The following is a 27,595-nucleotide window of genomic DNA, read 5'->3' as shown; positions in this document are numbered from 1 at the left end:
ATATTATATGTCGCTGTCCATAGATCACTAATGTATAGTTTGTATATTTCAGCACAAATATTTAAGTGCTAAATTGTCTATTTGCTATTCAAATCATCTGTGGTTCCCCCGGCACTCAATTGTGAAAGTCTCATTTTGGTGTCAAAGTTAACAACACATGACTAAAATTCGTCTATATAAACAAGGACTAGGAATGTGCATACTCACTCAATTACTTGAAACTTGAATCCTACATATCTACAACTCTCAAAACTACACCCCCAATAGCTTGTAGTCATGGCTTCTTCACTCACATGGCGGTGCATGAGTTTGGCGTTGGTCATTTTGGCTCTCTATACAACTCAAGCTATGTCACGTAACCTCCAAGAATTATCTATGGAAGATAGGCATGAGCAATGGATGACTAATTATGGTCTGGTATACAAGGACTCTGTTGAGAAAGAGATGCTTTCAGGTGTTCAAAACCAACGCCGAAAGTACATTGATACTTTTAACAAGGTTGGTGATCGAACTTATGTGCTAAGTGTCAATGGCTTTGCTGACCAAACCAATGAAGAATTTATAGCATCTCGAAATGGATACAAGAACTCCCCTGAACGAAAGTCTGGGACAGCGTTCAGGTACGAAAATGTTACAGCAGTTCCATCTAGCATGGATTGGAGAAAGAAAGGAGCTGTCACACCTATCAAGGACCAAGGCCAATGCGGTAGGTGAACATAGACTGATAAAAACATCACTAAACTATCTATTGTTACATCCATTAGTTGCTCCTGGTTTTTTTCACTTTTTTGGTATACTTATATTATTAAATAGACATCACCTTCTAGCTGTTTGCTAACAATTTTTTGATGTCAAAATACTCAAAAATACAGGAAGTTGTTGGGCATTCTCTACTGTAGCTTCTATGGAAGGTATAACCCAACTCTCAACAGGTAAATTGATATCTTTGTCTGAGCAAGAGCTAGTCGATTCTCGGCGTAAACGGTGAGGATCAAGGATGTGAAGGTGGTCTCATGGATGATGCCTTTGATTTCATTGTACAAAATCATGGTCTCGCTACTGAAGGTACCTACCCATACAAAGCTATTGATGGAGCTTGCGATAAGAAAAAGAAGCCTCCCATGCAGCGAATATCACTGGCCATGAAGATGTGCCAGCCAATGACGAAAAGCTCTGTTAAAGGCAGTTGCAAACCAACCTATTGCCGTGGCTATTGATGCCAGTGGATCAGCCTTCCAGTTCTACTCAAGTGGTGTATTCACAGGAGATTGTGGCACCCAATTGGACCATGGTGTCACCGCAGTTGGTTATGGAACAGCTAGCGATGGTACCAAATACTGGTTGGTGAAGAACTCTTGGGGGACTTCATGGGGTGAGAATGGATACATAAGAATGCAACGTGATATTGACACTGAAGGGGGTATCTGCGGTATTGCCATGATGGCATCCTACCCAACTGCCTAGTAAGAAATCCTTGAGAATATGGATCAAATTATGTGTATGTGATTAGTCCTTTATGTTTAAGTTGTAACTACTGTATTCTAAGTAATTATTAAGTTGTGTCCGTGTAAAGTATGTTCATGTATGTAAATGGCGTTATTACTGGGCATTGGCAATGTACATTGTACTAGTCCTCTTTTACCGAAATGGAGATGCACTTTTATTTTGATACTCTTGTAACGCATTTTGAAGAGGATTTTGTTTCTGTCAATCTATATAAGTGCGTTCGGGCTTGATGTCGAAACTCCAAAGGATCTCGTGTTTAAAGGACTGAAAGTTGTGCACGATTATTGTTGGTAATAAACATCTTAAAGTTGAGCTTTCCCTCCACATCATAGGATCATAATGAAATAATTTTCAAAAGAGCAATTCGCGAACAGAATTTGATCAAGGCACAATAGGCCGCTTAGGAGGGCATTGAGGATATTATGTTCCCTCAACGAATTCACAACGTACCATTAATTACTGGAGTAGCTTTAAGTCATAAATAATGCTTTGCATTAGTCGTAGTATATGACTTACCTTCATTATGTGAGTCTGCCCTTAAAGATTGAAATTTGAAAACGCATCGGTTTTTCATTTTTGTCATTTCCCAGCAGCTTAAGGCAATACAGACACCACCCGATTGAAGCATGAAGTACAGAATGAATAGTCCAAGTACAAGCTGTCTCGCCTCAAATTAGTTGAAATACACAACTTCCGGGGATCTCAGAACGAAGTGAAAGCGGCTGATTTTTTCCTGGAGAATGTTGTATAACCACAAAATGGTAACATTATGTGGAAACCAATTGTGCATCCTCGAGCATCACTGAATGTTGAAATACCACCATCTAAAAAAATATATTGAAATACTGTTTGTGCAAATCTGCAATAGCTGTAATAATATTAACCTGTCGTATGAAGTGGTGAACTGCAAATGCTCAGATTTAATTTGGTTACAAATCCAATGGTTATAGTACAACCTCATCCTCCAGTGCATCTCAGCCAGATTTTTGTTACGTTTCACATCTTGCGAGTCCTGTGGTTTAGTAAGCGGAGGCATGGAAGTAAGAACTATCAAATTCAGAACTAATTAGATATTAAAACTGATGCCGACATGATCAGACACTCATCAGCAGAAGCAGAAGGGTTTGGACAGCTTGAGTTATTTGGATTAATGATGACATAACACAACAATTGTCTTTACAGATAAACTGAAACTTTTAGAGTTTACTCGTAAAAGCTCAAAGGAACTTTCAAACATATAAAAGAAAGCACCTCAATCCATTGATGGGATTCTGCACATTGTAAATTATGAGCACGGACAGTATTACAGGTTAGAAATCCCAGTAACTACCAAGATGGAAATGGATTTTCTTCCTTAAAAGACCATGTCCCATATCTCCATGGAACAGGATCACATTTCCTACTTCCAGTGTTGATGCAAAATAAAAAAGACTATTGTTGAAATACTAAAACAAAATAAGAAAGAGTGAAAGACAATTCTGATAAAGAATGGAAAATTGAAAACAATAGCTATACTCAAGCCCGAACACCCTGTCTTTTCTTTGATAAATCTGTCAGCATTTTCTCATCTCTCTGATCCTTAGTTAAATCAATGCCCTGAAACGTAATCTTGGATGTTCGGTATTGACTGCCAAAGGCAGTACCAAATCCCCAACCAAGGCCAAGTCCTACACCACAACCTCCACCTATACAAAAGTTCTAATGGTGAACAAAAAACAAAGCATACTAAATAGTGATCCTGCTCATAAGGAAAAACATCTGCATACCTGCACCAAGACCCAAGATACTCAAGGGAACACCTGGTCATAATAAAAAACAAAGCCAACCATCAAACTGAGGAATATGCAATGAAACTCATAACAAATAAGAAAACAAAAATTACCAAGTAGGTAAAAACACAAAAAAAAAAAAAAAAAATATATATATATATATATATATATATATATATATAAACTTTGAAAACCATCCTCAAGGAGATAACTAACATGCTTCATAAAATCGGTGGTTCAGAAGAACTCGATGTTACGATTGTAGCTCACCTGGTGGGAACAGAGGCCTTCTCCCATCTAGAGGAGATTTTAGTTTATTCAGTATTTGACTGTCTATAGCGGTCATACCCATTTTACCAAGTTATTCAGTAATTCTGCCTCTTCACTCTTCCCTTAACTATCGGACTCTACTTGCTTGCAAGCCCAAGTTAAGCCCTGCAACCCCCCAGGACCCAAATAACTCAATTTTCGCCCATGAACTACTTGTGTCAATGGATTCGTTCGATCTAAAACTTGAGATAAGGGGTGTAGGCCCAACTATTACAAAGAAAAACAGTATTACCCACCCAAAAACCTATACCACACCTCTACCTCCTATAGTCCTATTGCACTTGATGGAGCCGAGAGATGCCTTTCTTTCTTACCCCCCATCCCGGAAATGGAGAGAGAATGGTTGGGATATTCAACTGGGAAGGAGAGGTTTATAATAGAGGCCCCATGTGTTGATATCATAGATTCAGGCATATGGGAGGTGCTTGAATGAGACACAAGTGATCTTTCAAAAGAAAACTTGCCCTCCATTAACCCCCCTCCCAGCAAACACACACAAAAAATACCAATTCCGTGGAAACACCTCAAAAGGCTCACCACTGACTTATGAGAATAACCCATTCATCACCATCTCTATACGTGAACAACAATTTAGATACAAGATCTTAATATGTTTTTCCCTCGTTGTCAGAATCACCATTATCAAATGTTAAGGTCGCCAGCATGTAGAAGAGAAGTCCAATAACCTATGTTAATAATGACACCCTGCATTTTGGGTGTACCAATGTCTGCCACACTGAAACACCTAGCAGCCTCATTTTTTGCATAATTCTACTCATTATCATATACTAACTTGTGAATAGTCAGACACAACCACAATTAGATGGACTCCATTTTCAGAAATCCATTTCTCAGAAGAGATAAACAATCAATATCATTTAGTAAAATAAAACATTTTGATGCTGAACTACTATAATATGACAAATGGATAAAAATGAGTTGTCTGTTGGACTTCCCAAAGGAAATGTATCAGAGTCCATGTACCCACATTATGCTCATAGGAAACTTTTCTTTCAGGAAAATCATCTCATAAATAGGACATAAAAGAGTATACCCTCAAGGTGAACTTGACCTCTAAATTCACATTGAAGCATGTGTTCTGAACAGCACACTATTATCGCCTATTCCTTCAATTATCCCCCACCAAAAAAAAAAGAAAAAGAAAAAGAAATCTAAGTTCTCTAAAAAATTGTCTTGTGCATTATTTTCTAGAGGGTTCACCTTAATTTGTGAATTATTTCTATCTATTTCAGTGGACATCACCCCCATGAAAAATAATGAATAGGAAATATAACTTAATTATCTGGTCAAATTATTAGACAGAAATATTTAACAAACACAAGCAAGTAGTTAACAGTACAAACAACCATTAGTAGAACAGACCTCCGAAGCCCCATCCGATTCCGAAACCGCAACCAATGCCGAAACCTGTGGTGAGAATACTACGTTTTAGAGACAGAAAATTATATTATGAATTCCAATTTGAATTGAAATTTGTTTACCAAATCCAACGCCGGAGCCTTCGAAGTTTGTGAGCACCATCGTTTACTCACTCCTCAAGTCTCTCAGTCCAAAAACTTTTTGTCATTATTACGAGCCACGGAACCCATGGTCAGTACTGAAGCCCAAGTTACGGATTTATAGTTATTAAAGAAGCCCATACAAAGTAGCTCCATAATCCCGTCTAATCAAAACTCGAGTTGCCAAAGTCTAAACTCTAAACTGAAACTGAAATAACTAGTATACTGCATAACAGTGGGGGCGTGAGCTGAGAATTGGAAGGGGACGGAGAGTGCAGAGAAAGAGATTGAAAGGGCGTGAAGAGTGGAGAGAGAGACAAAAAAAAAGAGATAAGGACAGACAGAAACCAGCCAAATAACATTTTGGCTACATACTCTCCTGGCCTAGAACGTTCGCTCCGCTCACTTAATAAGTGAGGCAGACTTGCTTATTAGTATACTACGTGGCAGTGGGGAGTGAGCGGAGCTGCGGGAAGAGAGAGAGTTGGGTTGAGATAGGTGAAGGAGAAAGGGTATTGGAGCCAAGAAAAAATGAGAGAGAAGTTGAGAACAGACAACAAGATCCTTCGCTCGTTGAGATAGGTGAAGGAGAAAGGGTATTGGAGCCAAGAAAAAATGAGAGAGAAGTTGAGAACAGACAGACAAATCCTTCGCTCTGCTCACTCGATTAAAAGTGATATAGTTTTCTTTGCACATCCTGAAGTTGGTTTATGTCCCCATTACCCCCCTCAGCCAAGATCCTTCACTCTGCTCACTCGATTAAAAGTGATATAGTTTTCTTTGCACATCCTGAAGTTGGACAGTCTGAAATTCTATTTCAATTTGAAAATTTGAAATCGCTCTTAACATCATCCTATGAACCTTCAAAGTGTTCAAAGTCAATCTGTTAGCGTATCAAATTCAAACCTGTAAAACAACACTAGAAGGAAGTGTTAACATTTTAAGTGATCGACTACATACAATATTTCCTTGTCAGAGATGTCATCATCGAGTGAGCCAACAATTGATACATATTTGCGATAAATGGTCACTGCTAATTACAATACTTCGAAGCAAGGGCGAATGACACGGACATGAAAAACTCAGGAGATGCCTGAGCTCATTTTGAATCAAGACCATTCTTTGTTCATTCCAACCAGATTTCATATGCTTGCACTGTTAATACTTTGGGACAACAGCAAGTTTATTATGCAAGTGTAAAAAACATTCCATCTACAAGTTTGAAAACGAATTGAATGACTATAAAGTTAGAACATCACCAGATAAACTGTTATGATCATGCCACCAACATCAACAGTTCATCTATATTCAAAGTCTCTGTTTTAATTTGTATGTGCAAGAAACGTTTTATCGGTCTGTCACCATCTCAGTACATGCCTCACCCTGACAATTTTTCCAACTTTGACATCCTCAGTATAATCCAGGTAACCCTGCCAAAAAGATCAAATAAACAGCTAAGACATGCAGGAACGCCGACAATTTTGATCATATTAACCTCATTTACATTTCAATCCCACTAGTTTCCACATTTGGGAGCAAAAATAGTTACCTACTAGAGATATTGCTTCTTTTTAGTAAACCAGCCAATATCTATTATCTTGTTTACAGAAGTTCAAATGAAAGTCTTTGGCTGAAATTGATTCGCTTTAGTCTAAGGTGGTAAACATAAGCTATTTTATTTGTGAACGACATACCACATTTTCCTTTTGTAATTGGATCCAGATGGAGTTGAACCATCAACCTCTCAATTAAGAGCGCTCTTACCATTTTGAGCTTATGAATCCATAGAGAAACACACTGAAAAATAGATTTGCACTAAATATGTACAAGTACTTGTAACCAAACAACTTGGACCACACGTAGCAGGAAACTTTTTCCATAACAGTCTTCATCTCACCCACCACCTTCTCTTTTACTTGCCTTTGCCCCACTCCTGCAAAATAACCGAAAACATCGCTCTTCAAACGTCACAAGTCCTAACTTAATTATGCATGAGAGAAATAAAGGAAGAATATATATAAAGGACCTCTGCTAAAAAGTAGGACCACAATCCTATAGACAGAGTGATCAAGCTCAAACCTGTAATGTATATTTCAATCTCAAGCTACTCCTTACATAGCAGAACAAACCAATGGATCGTTTCAATTCTTTTGTACTTTATGCATTCCGTTAAACCTTGTTAACTTGAAGACCAAGTTAAACTGTTATACCACTACTCCCCTAAGTTAACAACTATGTCTTCCTTATTACAACGATTGCTAAGGTTTGTTTTTCCGAACATCATGAAAAGGAGGTGCCTGGACAATCATAACAACAGCATAACACACTATTTAAAAAATAAATAAATACAAACAAATATTGCCACTAACTAACATCTTTGCTTTATTCTCATCTATACTAACAACAAAGACATAAACAGAAGACACTATCAAGTTAAGATTTTACCGAGAGCATCTAGCAAGCTCGTCCTACATTGTCCAACATAAATATTAGATGCAATTCAATTAGCAGATGTTAATTTACAAGACTAAATTGCTGAATAGTTCCTGTGAGGGATTCCTTGCATTATATAGTCAAGATTACTTACAATATGTACCGTATATGCAGCTTGCATATCATTCTAAATATGGACAATATAACCACATTCCTAAAGTACAATTATATACATAGATATGGCAATTGCTGTCAAGGCCATAATATCTGCCAATCTCAGTAGCATATATGGTAATGCAAATATGGCAATCACTGAATCTCCGCAAATCTCCAGCCACAATATTTGGCAACCTCATTGACAGCAGAAACTTTGATTTTGATTACAGAACAATAGATATTGATAATAGTTGAGTATATCCAACAGTCAACCTTAATTCCAACAGTCAACCTTAATTCCTTGAACCATTGCTATCGCTACTTTCAATAATTAGATCAAATTGTGTGCATGCCGATGAAAACAATGTAACTTTGAATTTACGGTTTAATATTATTTTATGGCGGTAAAAATTAGTCGCTGGAACAAGGAGTATGGAGAGTAGAAAGCCTAGAATAATAAACAATCCTGTATTTGTACATCACCCCTTTTCCCTCTTGTCGCACTAGAAGAAGAAAACAAATAAATCGTTTGGATAGTAAAGCAAACATACGAGAAAATTGTTGAAAAAGAAGAAAGAAATAAATAATTACCCCAGTGGAGAGCCTTGATAGAATCCCCGCCCAGTATCTTTGCTCCAACATGTGTATGCAATTGTTGTGGTGTATCGGACGGCCATACACCATCACTGTAGCATTATTTTCTCCTAGTCATACACCACTACCACATAAAAAGACTTCATTGCCTTTTCACGGTTGGTTTTTTCTTTTTAACAACTGTGAGTAGGGGTGCCAACGGGTTGGTTTTGGGTTGGGTTTTAACGGTTTTGGTTTGGGTTTTATTAGTTGCGGTTTTATCGGTTTCGGTTCTCAACGGTTTTAGTATGAGAATTATAGAACCCAACTCAAAACCATCAAAACCCACGGATTTTTATCGGTTTCGGTTCTAATTCGGGTCTTTATTATTTATTATGATTATTAAACAATTTCAATCATTTAAACACTAAAACTTTTTTTTATTTTTTTATTTTCCTACATGATAATATTTTATAAATAATTAGTGATGTATCAACAATCATATTTACATCAATTTATATATCAATCATACACGTTAAAATATTTACAACTCATGTGATAATTTAAACCTTTGATATAGAAATTAAAATAATCAAATATTTAACTTTATAATTTTGATTTTTTTTATGTGCATACACATATATTTGTTTTCTTGTATTAACTCGATCGTATACACGTGCAATCACATATATTTGTTACCTTGATATATTTTACGTGCATATATATATACACGTGTATTAACTCGCATTTTAAATCGAACATGCAAGTACATGCGTCTTACAATTACATCTCATCACTAATTTTTAACATGAACACTATATATTGGTTTATAATAAGTGCGTGTACCAGAATATATCAAACATGTATATCATATTTAAATATACACGTGCATAAGTTAATAAATATAAAATGCATTAGTTAATTCATAATATACACGTTGACATTATTATTAATATCTATGATACACTTGTTTAACGTATAGTTATAAAATATATATTTAACAATACATATTCACTATTATGCTATATATATTTAATAGACTTTTATACGTAAAAAATATATTTTATATTATAATATATGAGTTTAATTATCTTAAATATAATATAATACTAATTTTTAAATATCGAAATCATAATAATCGGTTCCGATTTCGGTTTGGGTACCCACGGGTTTTTTACTATTCGGTTCAACGATTTCGGTTTTTTATCAATTCGGATTTTAATGACCCATTTTAAATGGGTCTAACTTTTTAAGACCCAAAACCGGAACATTCGGTTTCGGTTCGGTTCGGTTCTGGGTAATCGGGTACCCATTGGCACCCCTAACTGTGAGTTTAATTATGTAATTTCATAATGTTAAAGGTGTGGATGTCATTTGATAAGGATTAGTGGTAGCCGTCAGATAGAGTTCACAATATCATGACATGTGTGCTAGATGATTTGAATTCCAATTTTGTATTTGTCAAAGTAACATAATATTTATGTAATTATACCTAGAAAAGAGCATTAGAGTATTTTCATTTGTCTTTACCAAAAACATCACAGTTGACTTGGATGTGTTGTGGTCTTGGGGATAAACGTTTAGATTAAAGAACTAAGGGAGTAAAGCTAATTGGCCTAAGTTTTGGGAGATAAACCTCTAGATGAAAGAACTGGGGGGTAAAGCTAATTGACCTAAGTTCTGGAGGGGTAAAGCTAGAAAATTGTTTCTATTTTTAAGTGCTAAATGATACTGGACAATATAATTTCTGCCGTCCGTCCATTATTTTGTAGTTTAAGTTGAAATTGTTTTGGACGGACGGCACAGTTTATGCCGTCCGTCGAAATTTGACGGCAGAAACTATATCGTCCGTCTCCCGAATTTATTATAACACCTACTAGCAAATGTCTTAATTTTGACTGGATTTTTTACTCTTTTCAAATTTGAAACCCTTTTAGTAGCTCTATTGGAATAACATTTTTGTAGTTGGAGTGCTATATTTTGTCTTTAGCAGCCCATATAGCCTCCCATTGGACTTCTTACAACTTCTTCTGGTGTCTGCTTACTTTTAATCATGAAGTAACTTCTTTTATTTATATTAATATTTTTCTAGAGTAACCTCAAAATTCAACACGAGCACCACTAATAACAAAGTCAACAACAACAGTAAACAGCTGAAATATCACAACTTACAAACTCGAAGAGGTGATACAACACTATACTCGCTTCTTAACTTTACTTTTTCTAAAAAAGCGAGAAGAAACATATCAAGCACAATATGACAATACCAGTGCGAGCCAACAATTAGGGGATTAACTTATAGGCCTTCATCTTGTCTATCCAGGAAATGAATGAAGCAGTTGAATTTCTGAAACCCAGAAAACCATGTTCTTTGCTCTTGTTCATACTGTTCAACACAGGCTCCCTCAAAGCGAATATGACGTCCACAAACCACCAGACTCCAACCTCCTCTAGTTTAGTTGGAAACAGCTCTTTCTCCTTCACAATCTCCTCCCACACAGGACCTTTATCTTTCATCATCTCCTGCAAGCTCAATCCCTCTTCGAATTCAGCACATTCCACCCCAAATTGCTCTCCCAGCACCTTCCACAAATGCTTCCACTTGAACACATCTCCGTTGGTACAATTAAAAGCTTCATTCTTCGCGTGCGGTTCTACAGATGCCCATATATGCTGCTCCGCAATCAAATCGGCATCAGACGCTTCAGAAAAGCCTTCCCAAGCAACTCGTGTCCCCGGAAACCTCAAAGGCTTTCCTTCATGCTTACAAATCGTTGCATAAACACAAAGTGTGCCAATTACATTCATCATACTATAGGGGGAGAACCCAAATATCGTTCCAGGTCGATTGACTGACCAAGTTAGTCCCTCATTTCTCCCGACCTCTTCGAAGAGAATATCTTCAAGAGTGTAGTAAAAGTTAAGTGTGTTCAATCGAGGGAGATCCTCATGAAAAGGTGGATCATGTGGTTGGATCTTCCCAAAAGATTCAAAAGGACCGAGGTAGTTTTTAGTCCCAGTTTGGAGACAAATGTGTTGGAGATTTGGGGCATTGGGTATTACAGCTCGAAGAACATTTCGAAACATGCAGCCATTGGCTTCACAATTTTCTTCTTCAGTGGGTCGGGAGGTCCAGGTAACGTAGAAGATGTGAGTAACATCGGTTAAAGGTGAAAGTTTGGATGAGGTTTCCTCCCAATCTGAGATATCACATTGGATGTATTCAATGGGGTGATCTGTGTTCCAATCTGGGCGAGGACGACGAGCAACACCGTAAACCTTCCAAGGACCACCAGGGGTGTCAGATAATGGGAGAATTTCTGCTAGACTGTTGCCGACGATGCCGGTTACGCCAACAACCAGACCTACGCTCTGATACTTGGTTGAGCCATTGTCTTCATTGAATTTCTTCTGTAATAAGTGCAAAACGGGATGAGTGGAAATCAGATTAAGTATGTTTACTGGAATTATAATAGAGATACATATATCTTACCCCTGCAACCCCAATTGCGCCTGACCACCACCAGCTCATTTTAATTTTACTTAATTGAGAGAGAGAGCGAGAAAACAAATGAATGGAGAAGCTCAGAACAGAAGATATGAGTCCAAGGTTGATGTGATGATTTAATAGTAGAATATAAAGACAAAACGTGGACTACAGACATTTTTGACCAACTAGTGGATACTCAACCACAACGTCACTGCCAACGAATCGATTGGGTTGTGGTAGATGGTAGGCCGTGAGCATTAAGACAGGACATAAGTGCTATGTATGTTTTCTTTTAGGCCTTAGCCAAACAGAAGAAAATGAGTGAAGAACAACTCTAGCTACCCAAAAACAAAACAAGGTCCCTAGGTAAACTAATGATCATGAGCAATTAGAATGCAATAACGAAATTATCGGCGCAAAAGTGAAATTCTAAAACTCAAAGAATCACTCCCAATTATCTCAATATGCAAGAACTCTATTGAGCTATCGAAGTAATGGAAGCAAATCATTTAATCCAACATTTATTCAACTACAGTAAATTTTAACAGACAAGGAGACACCACCAGCAACAAGTAACAGTACCAAAAATATCAAGACTCACAATCTCAAAGTAAAAAGATAACACAAATGTGCTTACACTTTCTTTCTCTAGATACAAAGAAGAACAAACCTACTAAACACCATCAACACCACTGCCAACAATTTAAGGAACAATCTTGTAGGCTTTCATCTTGTCTATCCAAGAAATGAATGAGGAAGTTGAGTTTCTGAAACCCAGAAAACCATGTTCTTTGCTCTTGTTCATACTATTCAACCACGGCTCCTTCAACCCACATATGGTGTCCACAAACCACCACACACCAACATCTTCTAGTTTAGTTGGAGACAGCTCCTTCTCCTTCACAATCTCATCCCAAACAGGACCTTTCCCCTTCATCATCTCCTGCAAGCTCACCCCCTCCTCAAACTCAGCACATTCCACCCCAAACTGCTCTCCCAACACCTTCCACAAATGTTTCCACTTAAAAATATCTCCATTCGCAACATTAAAGGCCTCATTCTTCGCATACGGATCCACAGATGCCCAAATATGATGCTCAGCAATAAGATCAGCATCCGACGCATCCAAAAATCCTTCCCAAGCGACACGAGTCCCAGGGAACCTCAACGGCTTCCCTTCGTGCTTACAAATAGTGGCGTAAACACAAAGCGTTCCAATTACATTCATCAAACTATAAGGAGAGAAACCAAAAATATTCCCAGGTCGATGAACCGACCACGTCAATCCTTCTCTTTTCTCGACTTCTTCCAACAGAATATCTTCAAGATTGTAGTAAAAATTAGGAGCGTCTAATCGAGGTAGATCTTCATGGAAAGGTGGGTCATGTGGTTTAAAGTTTCCACCAAAAGGACCAAGGTAGTGTTTAGCACCAGTTTGGAGGCAAATGTGTTGGAGATTTGGAGCATTGGGTATAACAGCTTGAAGCACATTTCGAAACATAGGGGCATTAACTTGGACATTTTCTTCTTCAGTGGTTCTTGATGCCCAGGTGACATAGAAAATGTGAGTGACATCAGTTAATTGTGAAAGCTTCAATGAGGTTTCATCCCAATTTGAGATATCACATTGGATGTATTCAATTGGATGGTCAGTGTTCCACTCTGGCCGAGGGCGTCGAGCGACACCGTAAACCTTCCATGGACCACCTGGGGTGTCCGATAAAGGGAGTATTTCAGCTAAGCTGTTACCAACGATGCCAGTTACCCCTATTACTAGGCCCACGCTTTGGTACTTGATTGGACCTTCGTCTTCATCAAATTTTTTCTAGAAAAAATATGATTTTAGTATAAGACTGGAATTAGAAGAAACAGAAAAGAAGAAAATGAGTAATGAAAATTTACCTTAGCAGCACCAATCGCTCCAGCCCACCACCAGCTCATTTTCAGAGAAAGAAGAAACCAAATGACTTGTTTTTTTTTCCTTTGTTTTTGGGATACCAATCCACGAGGGGCAACACAAAGACAAAATAGGGCTGGAAATATTCAAACACGGCTTGTCTGGAATGTTGACTACGAGGATAATTTAGACGTTTGGGCAAACAAATAATGCATATCCAAATGCATGCATATGATTGTTCTGCCACATTAGAGTTATGGTTATTCTACTGTGTATGTATATTATTCAGTGGTTCATATTGTGCTTACGTTTACTATTTTCTCTTACCCAAAAGAAGTATGTCTTATTAGAGCATCTTTAGTTATGATAAAAACCAAAAAAAAAAAAACACGTAATTTTTTAAAGGTGATCTTGGACATACTCATAAAAACACTTCCGTATTCCAACTTTGAAATAAATAAATAAAATTGTTTAATACACATTTAGGTTCCTAATTTTTTTTTTATTAAGTATATCAAAGACAAAATAAAACAAGTGTTTATTCTTCTAGCAAACACAAACCCTTTGCATTTATTTTCCTTTTTTTCTGTCATTTTTTTTCTCCTTTACTAAAAGAATTAGAAAGAGATAAAATTGTAGAATTTAGTCTTCCTCCTCCTCTCACTCATCAGCCATTAATGTATTTTTTCCTCATTGCAGCTCTTTGTTGTCTTTCTCATTTTCCCCTTGAGAAATTTTCAATTTGATATATTTCTACTAAACTCCCTTAACCCTTCTACAATGATGAAAAAGAAGTAATTGCAATAAGAAAAAAAAAAATCAAATTTGAAACAACTTCTAGAAGAGGAAAAAAAACAATTTGTTTTTTGGGCATTCTTTTACTTTTATTAGAAATTCTCTTATTGTGTAGTGTATTGTAGTAACACAAAAATTCTTCAAGGTCCAGAGTATTATTTTCAATTTTTTTTATTTGTTGTTTCTTTTTGGAATGAGTCTCTCGGTCTTTTTGTTTTTTCTCTTTCTTGACCTCTATTAGAAATATCTCAAATTAATTTAGAATATATTATTGGATTGAAGCGCAAAAACTGAGTTAGTTATGGGTACGGGAGTATTTTTATGGGTATGTCCAAGATCACCTTTTTTTAATCAAACCAAATAGGCAAATACCAAACCAAATACCAAACACTAACTAACTTAAGTAGAAATATCAAATGATGTAGTTTTGGATAAACAGCCAATATCAAATGATGTAGTTTTGGATAAACAGCGCAACTAAAGGCCACCACTGTGGTTTTTCAGAAACCGCATGATGTCGCACATCAATTTTCTTCTTTTTTCTCTTTCTAAAACCGCATGATTAAAGTCCACACTCTAACCCAAGCCCATGCAATGTTCAAATAACCAACCGCGAGAGAGATTTGATACAGCTCCAAAACTGGAACCAAATTCTGGCCAATTTGGTGTTTGGTTTAGTGTTTTTATCAATATGTGTTTATCCTGAAAATGAAAAAACACCAAATTATTAGAAAATTTGGTATTTGATGCTAAGATAATATCTCACCTAAAGATGCTCTTAATACACCATTACAACCATACCCCCAACTTTATTTGCATTCAGAAATACAACATACAAATGATACTACATTGTTCTTCTTTATAATGCATTCGCTTCTATTGAATCTATTCCACTTCCATCTTTGAACATTACAAAATAATAATAATCTGAATCTCAAGAAGCAGTCCTGGGGCATTGTACAGGAGCATGCAGAGAAGCGAGATATGCAGCATCAATTTTGTCCATGCCACTAAATATATGACCGAAGGGTGGCATTTTCATATACTTCCCAGAGCCAGGGACAACCTTGAGTTCGTCATTCTCCTAAGCAATTCTGCCTCCTGAAATAGTCACTTCAACCTTTCCCTACAAATAAGCAACTTAAAAATTAACAGAACAAGTGTACAACAAAAGTAAGTTGGGATAGACAAAAGTTACAAGCGCGTGAACTACGAGTCAACCAATATAGAAAGCATGACTTATGACTATATGTAACCAGTACCTTCTAGAAAGCGTGAAATAATTGTATCTCATTGTTTTACCCAATAAACACAGAACCTATCATCTTTAATGACTCATTATACACTGTTGAGATATATAGTAGGCATATCGTTATATTTTGTAGTGAGACCAGTCGCTCAGAATGATCTATTAAGATATGTCTACAAATCTACAATATAACTCAACAGACACCTTATGCTGTGGATACCCTTTACAAGTGAACCTATCTTAATTCTGGAACACTAGGTGTTTCTGTCTTTCCAAACTGTCACAGTCTAGAGAAACTAATGCGTAAGTTCTAGATAATGGAAATCGACAGATTGTCGGGATATGGTATTTTATATCACCAATGGTCCTGCAAGAAATTGTTAAATCACAGACATGGTAGATTATTGACTAGATGATGCATTTTGTGTCTTGGCGTCTGGCAAAGTTTGCTCAGCAAAATCCGCAGTTGTGTCTGTGACATACAAGTACAACCCTGTGCGAACATAATTATTTCTTGGTGGTTAAACTACATGCTTACAACTTCAATCAAAGGCTACTTTTTCCAAAACTAATAAACCCTAAATGGTGTTTGTCACATATTTTTATGAGGGTAGGAAGGTTCAAAACAAACTACTGACTAACGGATTATTCTGAACAGACTGATGCTGATTCTCACAAGCTTATTTCATCTCAACCCCTATGTATCCAATAAAAGCATTCAAGTCTATCAAAGGTCTATCACAATGATCAAGTGTACATCATGAATTACAGGGACTACAATAACCTTAATTGAAATAGAACTTTCACTGGTCAGATTTGCTGATAGTAATTTAGCCAATTCATTAACCAAAAAAGATATATATTAAGTATTATAAGAAATACCTTTCCTCTCCTTCCTTCATACACATTTGTGTCTGATCTCGAATGATGAGACCTCGCTGATATTTCAAAGCTTGAATTTGGGTTGAATATGATTATATCAGCATCGGATCCAGCAAAAATAGCTCCTTTTCTTGGGTAGATATGAATATCTGAGCACTGCAAATTTCATTCATGCCGAGTCCTTTAATATACAGATAGCACCATCCAACTCAGTCAAAGAATTAATAGAAACCACTAGCAAAAACTGAAAAAAGTAATCTAGGCTTTTAGGGTTTATTCCCATTTCCCCTACTTGTAATTTAGGGTTCTATCTATTCTAATGATGTTGGATCAATTAATTGAAGCTTCCGCCGATTAGATCACATAAGAGATACTCTATCTGGTATGTCATGCAGAGCTAATAAAGAAGCCAGAGTATATGCACACCATTCAGTATTCGCACAAACCTAGTAACAGAAATTTGATCAGACTCCTGCGCTGCATCAGATCATTTGAAAGAGTAAGATTAACGAGAGTAGAAACATCGCTAAGCATTTTCTAAAACGAAGCTAGCTAAAAAAGCACGACGATAGCTTACCACCATCGTGTCCCAGATAAGATGCATTCTCTCTTCAATTCCTGAAAATTCCAGATGGCCCAGTGAATTAACAAGTCGAATAACCAAAGGTCAAGTTCACTTATCAGCCAAAAAAAACAGTCGACCAAACAAGGTAAACAAGGTGTCATTTCAGTTCTCCTGTGCAGCCTAGTAAACTTTTTAATTACCCTTTAGGTAGCAAGAATTGGAAATTACCATTGACACCATTAGGAATTTTCCGAAAATCATCTATTCCAAGAGCCTTTTGTGCTGAATTGTATGTACAGTGATCAGTTCCTACAAGCTGCACAAAAGAAAACGACAAACTATTAAAAAATTTCCAAGCCTGTGCAGCATGCTTACATATTAAATGCAATACTGTGTGAATCATAAGACAAGCTCAATTGGAGAGAGAGAGAGAGAGGTGTTAGTAAACCTAGTACTAATTTCATCTTATACAGTCATATGCACGATAAATCATTACTAAGAGAAGTACAGAACTATACCAGAGAAAGCAGTTAGTAATTTTAAGGCGGGACTACTCATCTAAGAACTAGATACTGTACACTAATGCTTCTCACAGCCTAAGGAATTTCACAGATATCATATTGACACTAGATATTATATTTATAATAAAGAATATACATGGATGGCATATACTCTCTTTTTTTTTGGTTTTGTCGTGATCAAATATTTGTGGAATATCTTTCCCCTGAGATATTGGTCTTAATGCCTTTTTCCTACTAGATACTTTTGAAGCCAAAAAGATATATGAGGCAAATGCGCCTAATTTCAAAATATCAGCCAAAGAAAATGTAACCTGCAAAATTCTGGTTGAAAGGGCAGCTTGAAGTGCTTTACCATGTCCAAGTTTCCTTATTGGAGGACTCATGACATACCTGGAGCAATGAAAATCACTGGTTGTTTGGAAATACTTCAAATACTGATTAAGAAGCAATAAAGAACTTAAAGGTATATGGGTTCTTGCTTTGCTGCAGTGGTGAAATCATTGTCCCAAAGCCAAGAATCATCCAGAACCAGTCCCGACACTATTGATTCACCAACAACCCTTTGTCCTGCATTTTGAAGTTAAAGAATATTAGTGATTTCTTACATCAAAGTCAGAGTTGTCTGTAAAGTGATTTGCATATAAACAAGTGCCGAAGGCATGCCTAAAATAACTAAGTTATGGAACACACGCGAGTTCCAAACATGTATCAATAAATAAAGCTCCTCCAAAAACATCTGCAAAATGGGAATGATTTAATGTGAAAATCTTGACTACAATTACATTTGCAAGCCATGTCTTCACCAATCTGAAGAACATTACAAAGCTTAACCTTCAACTCGTTTCCAAGTGATATAACATGCTTCTATTCGTAAAACCATGGTTCAGGTCTAATATTTGTTAACATGTGCATATTTCACATCCAACTCAAAACAAAAGACTCACAACCAATACTCCATTGACGTCAATAAATCTAAAAGGCAAACTCAGAAAATCAAAGACAAAAGCGCTCTCACCAGATTTTCGAGCCTTGGCTATCTCTTCCATTGCATCAATACTGATGACATGGACTGCATAAAGGGGTGTATTAACAAACGCCACCAAACGAATAGCTCTAGATGTGGCCTCTCCTTCCAGCTGATTTGCATAGAATTAATTATGTCAGGTACATGTTTTATGTGCGTCATCCTGCAAATATTCACAAGATTGCTCATGAGAGCAACAAAAACAAAGATTACCACAGGTGGCCTAAAGAGTGCATGTCCCTCTGGACCTGTGACGCCAAGATCTATCATCCTTATCTGCCCTTCAGCAACAACATCTCCATTCTCTGCATGAACCATAGCCAAGGCACCAAGAGACTTGCAGCAGAAGTTCATCGCTGGCCATAACAACCCCTTTGTAGGCTAGAAAGAACTTGAAAGAGTTGATACCTACAAGTAAGAAATGGAACCTTTAGACAGTGTAATCAAGAAAAAGAAAGCAAGATTACCCAGCACGTACTGGTGCTTCAGCATAAGCATGGTGACAAAAATCAAAAGTACAATCTAACAGCTAACCATGCTAACCTTTTTCCCTGACCATGATCTCCATGTCTCTTGCAACTACTTCATCCCATTTTGTGATGGCCATATGGAAACCATAATCCGTGCATGATCTTTGTGCTTTTTTTGTATAACCTTCAAAACCCACAGATAGACTTCCATTTACTGGTATAACAAAATCGATGTGCATTGTTGTTCCCCCAGCTAACGCAGCAGCCTGACCATTGAAGAAATCATCAACACTCTCAGTATTCTTGTACTTCATCCCCAGGTGTGTGTGTGCGGGTCGATGCCTCCTGGTCTCATCAGAAACAAATAATTCCAAACTCTATCAGGGTAAAATTTATTTTTTAATAAGTACATAATTTAGTAGATTGATTATGCTGACCAGAGATAAGAGTACTTAAACCCTTTTAATATATATTAAGTACAAGTGTACAACTCATTGGTTTACATGTATAAAGTAGAAGGAGGAACATATGTAGGAAAGACAACAACATCAATTCTCTGGTAACAAATAATTCCTAGGATACCTCATGTCCATAAGACGCATTGAGGAGGACAAATCTGTTATTTATACCAAATAGATATAGCAAAGTTCTAACTAGAACAATATGACATAAATTTCTGCTATAAAGTTAATAATATTCAACTTGTTCTCCTATACCTCAAAGTTCAAAAAAAACAAAGAGATTCACCTGGCATGACATATTTCTCAGTTGTGTCGAGAACAGTTACATCATCCCCGACCTGTAAAATGCAACTAAATTATATCCACACTAATTGCAGGGAATCAACAAATCATTGCTAAGTTAAGTAAATGCAAGAGTGCCTTACTAACTAAACACACTCTCAAAGGGGCACGGACTAAAATAACCTTATTTATTACAGTACCTTGATGTTAGGTTGCACAGTGACTATAATTCCATTCTCAACATAAACATCAGCAAGTTCTCGATGATGAGCATTCACAACAGTCCCTCCTTTGATCAACAACTTCGACGACGACGATGACCCACACTCAAAATCTCTATAAACATCACAAACCTACACAAACCAATAATCAAAACCAAATACCCACATAAAAAACTACCCCTAGACTAATTACTGAAGTTTAATATACCTATGGTATCTGGTTTGATTATGAGAGTTGGATTTGGAGAAAAGCAAGGAGAATAAGTGGTAGGAAAAAGGGAGTGGTACATTGGTATGAGCATCTCGAGGAGACTGGTTTGGTACTAGAGATTTGTGGAAATGGTGATGATGAGGGTCTGAGGAGGAGAAGGAGAAATTTTAGTTGTCCTGCCATTTTTTGTTCAGTTGAGAAGCATAAGAATAAGAAGAGAGAAACTATCAAGAAGGGGGGCACAGACAGACAGCAGCCAAGAGTCATTTTACACCCTCTCCAAAAAAAAAGCCAACTCAAGAACATTCGCATACGCTCACTTGATTATTAACAAATATTCACACATAAGCAAACAAAGACAACTATTAAGCATGAAACCTTTACAGATAACAAAAACATGTTCCAATTTTGAGCACGTTCGATAACAGAATATAGTATGATCATAGCCATATTAACACTACAATCCATTATCACATCCAAAGGTGTTTGAACTTTGAATCTGAAGGTTTTCAATCAAAACGTCTTCTGTATATGCTAGTAGTACATATTTTTGGAACGCGTGCCTCATATAAAAATCCCAAGTTACATTCAACTGTTAATCTTAGGAAGTGGAACTCTAATCTAGATACATTACAGAACTCACAGAATCTAGTGACTTTCAGGTCCGGTTCTTCGTTTGAGTGACCCAATTAAATGGGTCCAACAAGGAGAACTTCAGGGTTATTTTAACAAAACTAACCACTTGAAATTGGTGATGCTGAGAGGGAAAGAATTGTTCGCGGTCGCACCACCTCTGAAACCTACACCACACATCTTAACTGAAGTGAGTCAGAAACTGGAGTCTGATCGTGATGTGCAGCGTTGATTCAGGTGACACCAGTGTGCCATCTTATGTATTGTGAAATACCCCTTCTGGGAATCCTGACAAATTGAAAGTTCGAACATATTTAAGGAGTACATACGGAATTAACAAATAATAATGACAGACAAGGAAAACGGGCAGGAAGATCAAAATTCAAAAGCTCAAATCCTAAGAAGAAAGGGAAGTAATAGGAACATTCACACTCAAATCCTAAAGTGAAGGAATAGGACCGTTCTCGCTCAATCCTTGATATCTGTCCTCAAGACCTCAACTACCATTTTCTAGAAAATACATATCCATTCTAGTACGAAGATGTGTCACAATTTTTGCATGTACTGAATTCATTATTCAAGCAAATTACCAAGATAAATTTTCTTACAATCCAAACTCTTCAACTTATTTAGCATGGTTCCCAACCAAGAAGCTTTTGGTTCCCATTAATCTTTGTCCCTACTTCCCATCATCTTCACTCCTTCCCTAAAACATCTATAGTTTTCACAGTCACGCCAATAGAATCTCAATTCTCACAACTCGCTCGAATATCTCACAACCTATACAAATTGTGAATTTACAAAGCGCACATGGACCTTATTGATAGACTGCTTTCTAAACTCCCAAGTTATTAACACCCGTAAAAGTTACAAATTATGTAACTACCTTCAAATTCCACAGATCACTTTTCATTTGGTTTTCAACATGTATCAATGGTTAGTCTTTAGGACATGCTAGATACCATAGACAGTTTTAAAATAACCTGTAAGATGTACTGTTATAAATACCAAATAACTGATAAGTGCCATTGTTTTCTCAAAGGAACTACGGGGATCGAATAGCAAGTTCTTGAGAATTAGTAACACAGACTACCCCAAAACAGACTACATATTTGGCGAAGCTAAAAGAAACAAATATACACTACAAAAATAACACAGAGGAAGAACTTAGAGAACACTACCACACAAAGTCGCAAGGATAACATACACAGAACAGGAGATTTATAAAGAAAGCAACACCAACCTCGTCCATTGATAATTATTGCATCTATTAGAGTTGTACAATCTGTTGATGGAACTTCAAACTTTCTCCACCAGTAGGTATACCAACTGCTCCCTGCCAGACACAAATTAGCAGAACTAAGAGACTCGTGTATCAACTTGTACAGTTACATTATTGCACATAGAACAAATGCATTGCACACAGCAAAAAAAGGCTAAAAAATTGAATGCTTACGAGCATTGAGATTCTAATGCATGCGGACTAATCTTCCATCCTTCCGGAAATGGGTGCACTATAACTGTTTCTTTATTATCCTGTCTGATAACCGGCACTCTTCTTCCTTGGGAATTCGTGCATCAAGCTTGCGAAGATCGTGAACAAACGTGATTGCCTCGTCTCTTCTACCATGTTTACAATACCAATCCACAATGGCATTGTAGGTATTCTGGTTTGGTCTACACCCATGTCTGATCATGTACTGGATGACATCAATGGCCTCAGCAAACATGGACTGTGCCGCATAACAAGCAACAAAGGTATTGTACGTGATGACATCGGGCCTCAACCCAGAATCTGTTAGTTCCAAGAATATACGTGAGGCATCTCGCATTAAACCTTTCCTACCATACGCAAATATGACAGTGTTGTAAGAAATAAGATCGGGCTTTAATCCTCTTGCCTGGATTTCCCTGAGGATGTCTTCCGATCTCTCAAAACTTTCTGTTCGACTATACATATAAATCAAGCTATTGTAAGTTGTCAAGCTAGGAGTGAAACCAGTTTCCTTCATAAAGTTTATGATCTCAGTCGCTTTTGCAACCATCTGCCTCTTTCCGTATATCGACACCATGGCGTTAAGAGTACTTAGGTCAGCTGAGTATCCTTTTCTTCTCAACTCCAAGAAAGCTCGTTCAGTTTCCATTAGAAGATCACTCTTGCTGTAAACCAGAACAAGGGTCTTCAAGAGCACAGCATGTGGCTTAATAGCGGCAGTATATATCTCTTCCGAGAGATCACGCATTCGTTCAATCTCCTTACCATTGGCATAAGCATGCAGCAACGAGGAGTAAGTAAGCTCATTTGGTTTACACCGACCACCATCCTTCATCTCAGCAAGAATTATCTCAGCCTGTTTCCAGAGTCCCCCACGGGCCAATGCAGCCAAAACGGCATTATAGGTGGAAAGGTCTGGAGTGACCCCCGCAGCAAGCATTCTTTGATAAACAGCCATTGCTTGGTCAAATGCCCGACATCGACTGTATGCTCCAATCAAGGTGTTAAATGTGTCTCTCTCGGGTACAAATCCTGCCTTCTTCATTTCCTTGAACACTCCAGAGACTTCTGAATGCATCCCATTTTGCCCAAACACGGCCAACAGTGTATTCCAAGTGACAATGTCAGGGATGCAATCGGCAGCTCTGAGCTCCTCAAAAACCTTCATCATCTCAGTAAATTTCCCACGGTTACCATACATCTTGATAAGGGCATTGTAAGTGCATATATTAGGCTTGCACCCAACACTTCTCATCTCCTCAAATATCCTCAACGATGACTGATCCTTCCCAGCCTTTTCAAATCCCGATAATAGAGTGGTGTAGGTAACCACATCCGGCTTAATCCCTTTTTCCACCATTTGGTTTTTCAAATCCAGTGCTTCATCCAAGAGCCCGTCTTTAGCATAAGCTGAAATCAGTGCGTTATAAGTCACAATGCTTGGAGAGAACTCATTCAGCTCCATCTCTCGCAAAACCTCCATGGCTTCCTTAGGCCTTCTGGACTTTCCATAAACATCCAACAGAGCATTATAGGTAACCTTATCCGGAGTAAAGCCTGCTGATTTCATCTGCCCAAATATTTCAGCCGCTTCTTCATACAAAGAACCACGCCGACAACAACTTATTAGAGTGTTATACGTATACGAATCCGGCATAATACCCTGACTCCTCATCCCATCAACAACCGCAAGAATCTTGTTCCAAGGCATCCCCATTTTTCCATAAACATTGAGAATCACATTATACGTTATCAAAGTAGGTTGGCATCCCTCTTCTTCCATCTTCCTAAACACCAATACAGCTTCTCTAAACCTCCCATTGTTCGCAAACGCAGTAATCATAGAAGTATAAGCATAAACATCAACAGAAAACCCATCATTATGAAGACAATTAAGTAAAGACGCAGCATCAGACACCCTATTTTCCTTCCCTAAAGTAGTAATCAATACAGCGACAACCGGCCCTTTCAATAAAAGCTCAGAATCTCTATGATTCCGCATCCATTTAAAAATGTCCATTGCCAATTGACACTTCTTATAAAACCCCAAGCCTTTAACTATACCCAAAAGGTCAACAGATAAAATATCCAACTCAAATTCTGATTCAAAGTCTTGTTGGAGTATTAACGTGTCGAGAATTTGGTCGATTTTAATATCATTGACATTAGAATTAAGTAGAGTTTGAAGAATAATATGACCTTGTGGCGAAAGACGGTCTGAGGCCCACGGTTTTCCTCTATTTGGGTCATTGTATTTGCCGAGAGGAATGCGTCGTCTTCGAAGGAGGAGAGGAGAAGGAGGGGGTTTAGGGAGATTGTTATTGGTGGCTGGGGTTTTAGATTTTGGAGGGGTTTTGAGATTTTGGAAAAGAAGGTTTTGGACTAGAGGAGATAATGGACGAGTATTTGAGGTGGGATTGGGATTGGGATTGGGTTGTTGTTGTTGTTGGTCTTGGAAAATGGGTTTTGGAGGAAGGTGTGGACCTGGTAAAAGAATTGGAAGAGCTTTATCTGCCATGCTTGTGTTTTGAGTTTTGAGTTTTGAGGATGGGTATTGTATTGAGAGAATAAGAGAAGAATTGGATTATGAGGAAGTGAAGTTGACAGTTGACAGTTGACAGTGAGGGAAGAAGGCAAGGAAGTGGAGGGAACAATAGAAAAGTCTAACGATAATACTGGCGAGGGTGTGACATAGGGCTGTCAATGGGCCGGGCCAGGCCCGAAGCCCGATTGAATCCGAACGTATAAGATAGGGACCAAACTAAACTAGTATACTGCGTAGCAGTGGGGAGTGAGCGGAGCTGAAGAGAGAGAGTTGGGTGATGCAGGGGAGAGAGAGATGGGTGAAGAAGAAACGTATTTGGGCGAAAAAAAAAAGGAGAGAGAAGATGAGGACAGACCAAATTGGTTTTTGTCCGCATAGCCTCCCTTTCTGCCAAAATCGTTCGCTCCGCTCACTCGAAAAACACCAACTACTTTTAGGAGTAACATTAAATCTTCGACATCAAATGACGCGGTTTTGGATAAACTACGTCATATAGCCTACGCGGTTTTTCCAATACCACGCTAATGAAACCCATCTTAAAAGCCCAAGCCCATGCGATTTTTCAAAAACTGCGCGATCAATTTTCTTATTTTTTTTCTTTCCCAATCTCTCGCGCGATTTTAGCAAAACCGCATGATTGAAGCCCACAATCTAGCCCAAGCCCACGCGGTGTTGGCAAAACCGCGCGATTGATACAGCACCAAAGCTATAACCAAATATTGGGCGATTTGGTGTTTTCATTAACATGTGACTCTCCTGAAATTGAAAATTTGGTGTTTGATGCTAGGTTGGTATCACTCCTAAAGATGCTCTTAAAATTTAAATGTTGTCTGATAAGACTAGATAACTGTAAGGCAGTGGGGGTGTGAGCAAAGAGTGGAGAAGAGAGAGAGAGAGATGGGTTTGTGGGTGGCGAGAGAGAGAGAGAGTTAGAATTTGGTTGAGAGGGATAGGGAAGGAAGAGCGAGAGAGAGAGATGAAGATAGGTGATGATAAACAGACAAAAACCAACCAACTTGATTTTTGTCCGCATACCCCCCTTTCTGCCAAGATGGTTCACTCCACTCACTCGACTATTGCCCCAATTATGGACATACCATCCAACCCGATAATGGCCCAACCCAAAAACTAAGGTTATTTTTTTAGTTTTTCAAATAAGTACTATTAAATTTGTAACTACTAGTATACATAAAATGTTAAGAGACTTGATAGATTAGTGTTGTAGTGCCACATATAAGAACTTGGACTTTCTAAATGTAAATATATTTTGGACGGGACTTGAATATAGGTGAGTCATGTTCAAGTTCGGCGGCTTCGGCCCATTGCCAGTCCTAGTGTGACATCGAGTTTGTTGTGAAAACCGGACCGGGGTTCAAACGGGTCTGTCAGTTCACGAAAATATTTTGGACAGCAAAATTTAATTGGCCCAAGTTGGTAAGTTGACAAAGTATGCAACGCACATAAATCCGACCTAAATCTGAGGCCTTTTAAGAACAAATATCGGGCCTAGGGGCCTTAGAATAGGCCTAACAATACGTAATCCAGAGTCCAAACGACTAGCAGGTTGAAAACTTGAAACCAAAGTAGAGGCCCGTGAACACAAAGTGGCCTGGTTCATGGACGATTACTTCGTTACTAAACACAAACTCGGCAAATTTGATAATTCTTGGTGTTAGCCAGGGATGGTCATCGAGTCGAGTTGTTCGTGAGTAATTTGAGCTCGGCTCGTTGAAGGCTCGACTCGAACACGTCCGCACAGAAGTATGAGTCGAGCTTGAATTTAATTTAAAGCTCATTCTAGATAGCGAGTAGTTCAAGTAGCTTGTGAACTACTCGAGCTCGAATATCTCGCGAGCTACTCGTTTTATAAGCACATACATAGTATATAATTTATAATTTATACATCATTTTTATACTTTATACCCAACTATAATTTACAATTTATATTAGTTTTAATGTTTTAGATATATGTTTTTTTTCGAGTTTGAGCTCGAGTTCGAGTTCTATCGAGCAGAACTAAACTTCTTTAGCTCGAACCTGAGCTCGAGCTCGAAGTGTAAAACGAGTCGAGCTTGAGTTTCAATATTAAGCTCGAAGGCGAGTTCGAGTCGAGCTTCTGTACGTGCGAGTCGAGCTCGAACACGATGACCAGCCCTAGTGTTAGGCAGCTTAATCCGTCAATTCAATATTTTATTCTATTGATTTAGGACTAATTAATTACCGATTTACCGACACTTGTGAAGGAAGACAACAAGTTTTGTCTCAAGGTATATCTTGTTCGAAATCTTCCTAAACTTTAGATGCACTTATACGTATTTTGTATATTGGAGTTAATTGGTTAATCAAATCAGAAAGAACGAAATGCATGAGATAAATGACACTTCTTTCGGGCCTCAAATGTAAAATTTCACATACAAGACCATTGACACACCAATAATACCAGTTTTCTTGTGATCAAGATCATGGTCAGAAACGCAATATGCCAGTATAACACTGGTGTAGTTGTATACTTGTATGGACTAACGGACATAGGTAGGGGTAAACTCTAGATCTCTGAACAAAAACAG

General features: G+C 37.8%; 6 protein-coding genes, 1 long non-coding RNA gene and 1 pseudogene across 12 annotated transcripts; 1 reads left to right on the top strand and 7 right to left on the bottom strand.

Moving 5' to 3' along the window:
• The first annotated feature begins 196 nt into the window (after positions 1-196).
• Positions 197-1,667, top strand: LOC147520736 (senescence-specific cysteine protease SAG39-like; annotated as a pseudogene). Its single transcript, XR_015212797.1, has 2 exons — positions 197-706; positions 873-1,667. The product of XR_015212797.1 is annotated as a senescence-specific cysteine protease SAG39-like (transcript).
• Positions 1,668-2,629: 962 nt separating this feature from the next.
• On the bottom strand, positions 2,630-5,625 carry LOC147520735 (glycine-rich protein). Its single transcript, XM_086592236.1, has 4 exons — positions 5,108-5,625; positions 4,989-5,033; positions 3,273-3,305; positions 2,630-3,191 (listed from the first exon to the last, which is right to left on the bottom strand). Exons 1-4 carry the CDS (start codon positions 5,145-5,147, stop codon positions 3,022-3,024), a joined length of 288 nt encoding a protein of 95 aa, XP_086448362.1. The 5' UTR covers positions 5,148-5,625; the 3' UTR covers positions 2,630-3,021.
• Positions 5,626-6,287: 662 nt separating this feature from the next.
• LOC147520734 (uncharacterized) lies at positions 6,288-8,439 on the bottom strand. The gene is made up of 2 exons (XR_015214454.1): positions 8,306-8,439; positions 6,288-7,058 (listed from the first exon to the last, which is right to left on the bottom strand). It is a non-coding gene; the product is annotated as an uncharacterized LOC147520734 (long non-coding RNA).
• Positions 8,440-10,332: 1,893 nt separating this feature from the next.
• LOC147520733 (3-oxo-Delta(4,5)-steroid 5-beta-reductase-like) lies at positions 10,333-12,024 on the bottom strand. Its single transcript, XM_086592234.1, has 2 exons — positions 11,781-12,024; positions 10,333-11,698 (listed from the first exon to the last, which is right to left on the bottom strand). Exons 1-2 carry the CDS (start codon positions 11,817-11,819, stop codon positions 10,571-10,573), a joined length of 1,167 nt encoding a protein of 388 aa, XP_086448360.1. The 5' UTR covers positions 11,820-12,024; the 3' UTR covers positions 10,333-10,570.
• Positions 12,025-12,282: 258 nt separating this feature from the next.
• Positions 12,283-13,907, bottom strand: LOC147520732 (3-oxo-Delta(4,5)-steroid 5-beta-reductase-like). The gene is made up of 2 exons (XM_086592235.1): positions 13,680-13,907; positions 12,283-13,602 (listed from the first exon to the last, which is right to left on the bottom strand). The coding sequence occupies exons 1-2, from the start codon at positions 13,716-13,718 to the stop codon at positions 12,481-12,483; spliced, it is 1,161 nt and encodes a 386-aa protein (XP_086448361.1). The 5' UTR covers positions 13,719-13,907; the 3' UTR covers positions 12,283-12,480.
• Positions 13,908-15,263: 1,356 nt separating this feature from the next.
• LOC147520731 (dihydropyrimidinase-like) lies at positions 15,264-19,034 on the bottom strand. Of its 2 annotated transcripts, none has more exons than XM_086592249.1 (9): positions 18,924-19,034; positions 18,702-18,822; positions 18,166-18,253; positions 17,998-18,076; positions 17,394-17,481; positions 17,178-17,218; positions 17,027-17,072; positions 16,601-16,781; positions 15,264-15,595 (listed from the first exon to the last, which is right to left on the bottom strand). In XM_086592249.1, exons 1-8 carry the CDS (start codon positions 19,026-19,028, stop codon positions 16,693-16,695), a joined length of 657 nt encoding a protein of 218 aa, XP_086448375.1. In that variant the 5' UTR covers positions 19,029-19,034; the 3' UTR covers positions 15,264-15,595; positions 16,601-16,692. The 2 variants fall into 2 exon arrangements, with proteins under 2 accessions (XP_086448375.1, XP_086448376.1); XM_086592250.1 differs by having other exon boundaries at positions 16,601-16,756; positions 18,924-19,032.
• A 214-nt stretch (positions 19,035-19,248) lies between these two features.
• On the bottom strand, positions 19,249-20,805 carry LOC147520730 (dihydropyrimidinase-like). The gene is made up of 5 exons (XM_086594325.1): positions 20,734-20,805; positions 20,124-20,276; positions 19,928-19,979; positions 19,763-19,796; positions 19,249-19,525 (listed from the first exon to the last, which is right to left on the bottom strand). Exons 1-5 carry the CDS (start codon positions 20,803-20,805, stop codon positions 19,249-19,251), a joined length of 588 nt encoding a protein of 195 aa, XP_086450451.1.
• Positions 19,321-25,121, bottom strand: LOC147520729 (Pentatricopeptide repeat (PPR) superfamily protein). Of its 4 annotated transcripts, none has more exons than XM_086592244.1 (6): positions 22,445-25,121; positions 22,232-22,324; positions 21,095-21,276; positions 20,124-20,276; positions 19,928-19,979; positions 19,321-19,446 (listed from the first exon to the last, which is right to left on the bottom strand). In XM_086592244.1, the coding sequence occupies exon 1, from the start codon at positions 24,999-25,001 to the stop codon at positions 22,503-22,505; it is 2,499 nt and encodes an 832-aa protein (XP_086448370.1). In that variant the 5' UTR covers positions 25,002-25,121; the 3' UTR covers positions 19,321-19,446; positions 19,928-19,979; positions 20,124-20,276; positions 21,095-21,276; positions 22,232-22,324; positions 22,445-22,502. The 4 variants fall into 4 exon arrangements, with proteins under 4 accessions (XP_086448370.1, XP_086448368.1, XP_086448369.1 ...); XM_086592242.1 differs by having other exon boundaries at positions 19,365-19,525; XM_086592243.1 differs by having other exon boundaries at positions 19,365-19,525; positions 20,124-20,257.
• Positions 25,122-27,595: the final 2,474 nt, after the last annotated feature.

The sequence above is a fragment of the Coptis chinensis genome, chromosome 2 (genome assembly GCF_015680905.1).
Source record: "Coptis chinensis isolate HL-2020 chromosome 2, ASM1568090v1, whole genome shotgun sequence".
Taxonomy (NCBI): Eukaryota; Viridiplantae; Streptophyta; class Magnoliopsida; order Ranunculales; family Ranunculaceae; genus Coptis; species Coptis chinensis.
This window is presented reverse-complemented; position numbering and strand designations above follow the sequence as displayed.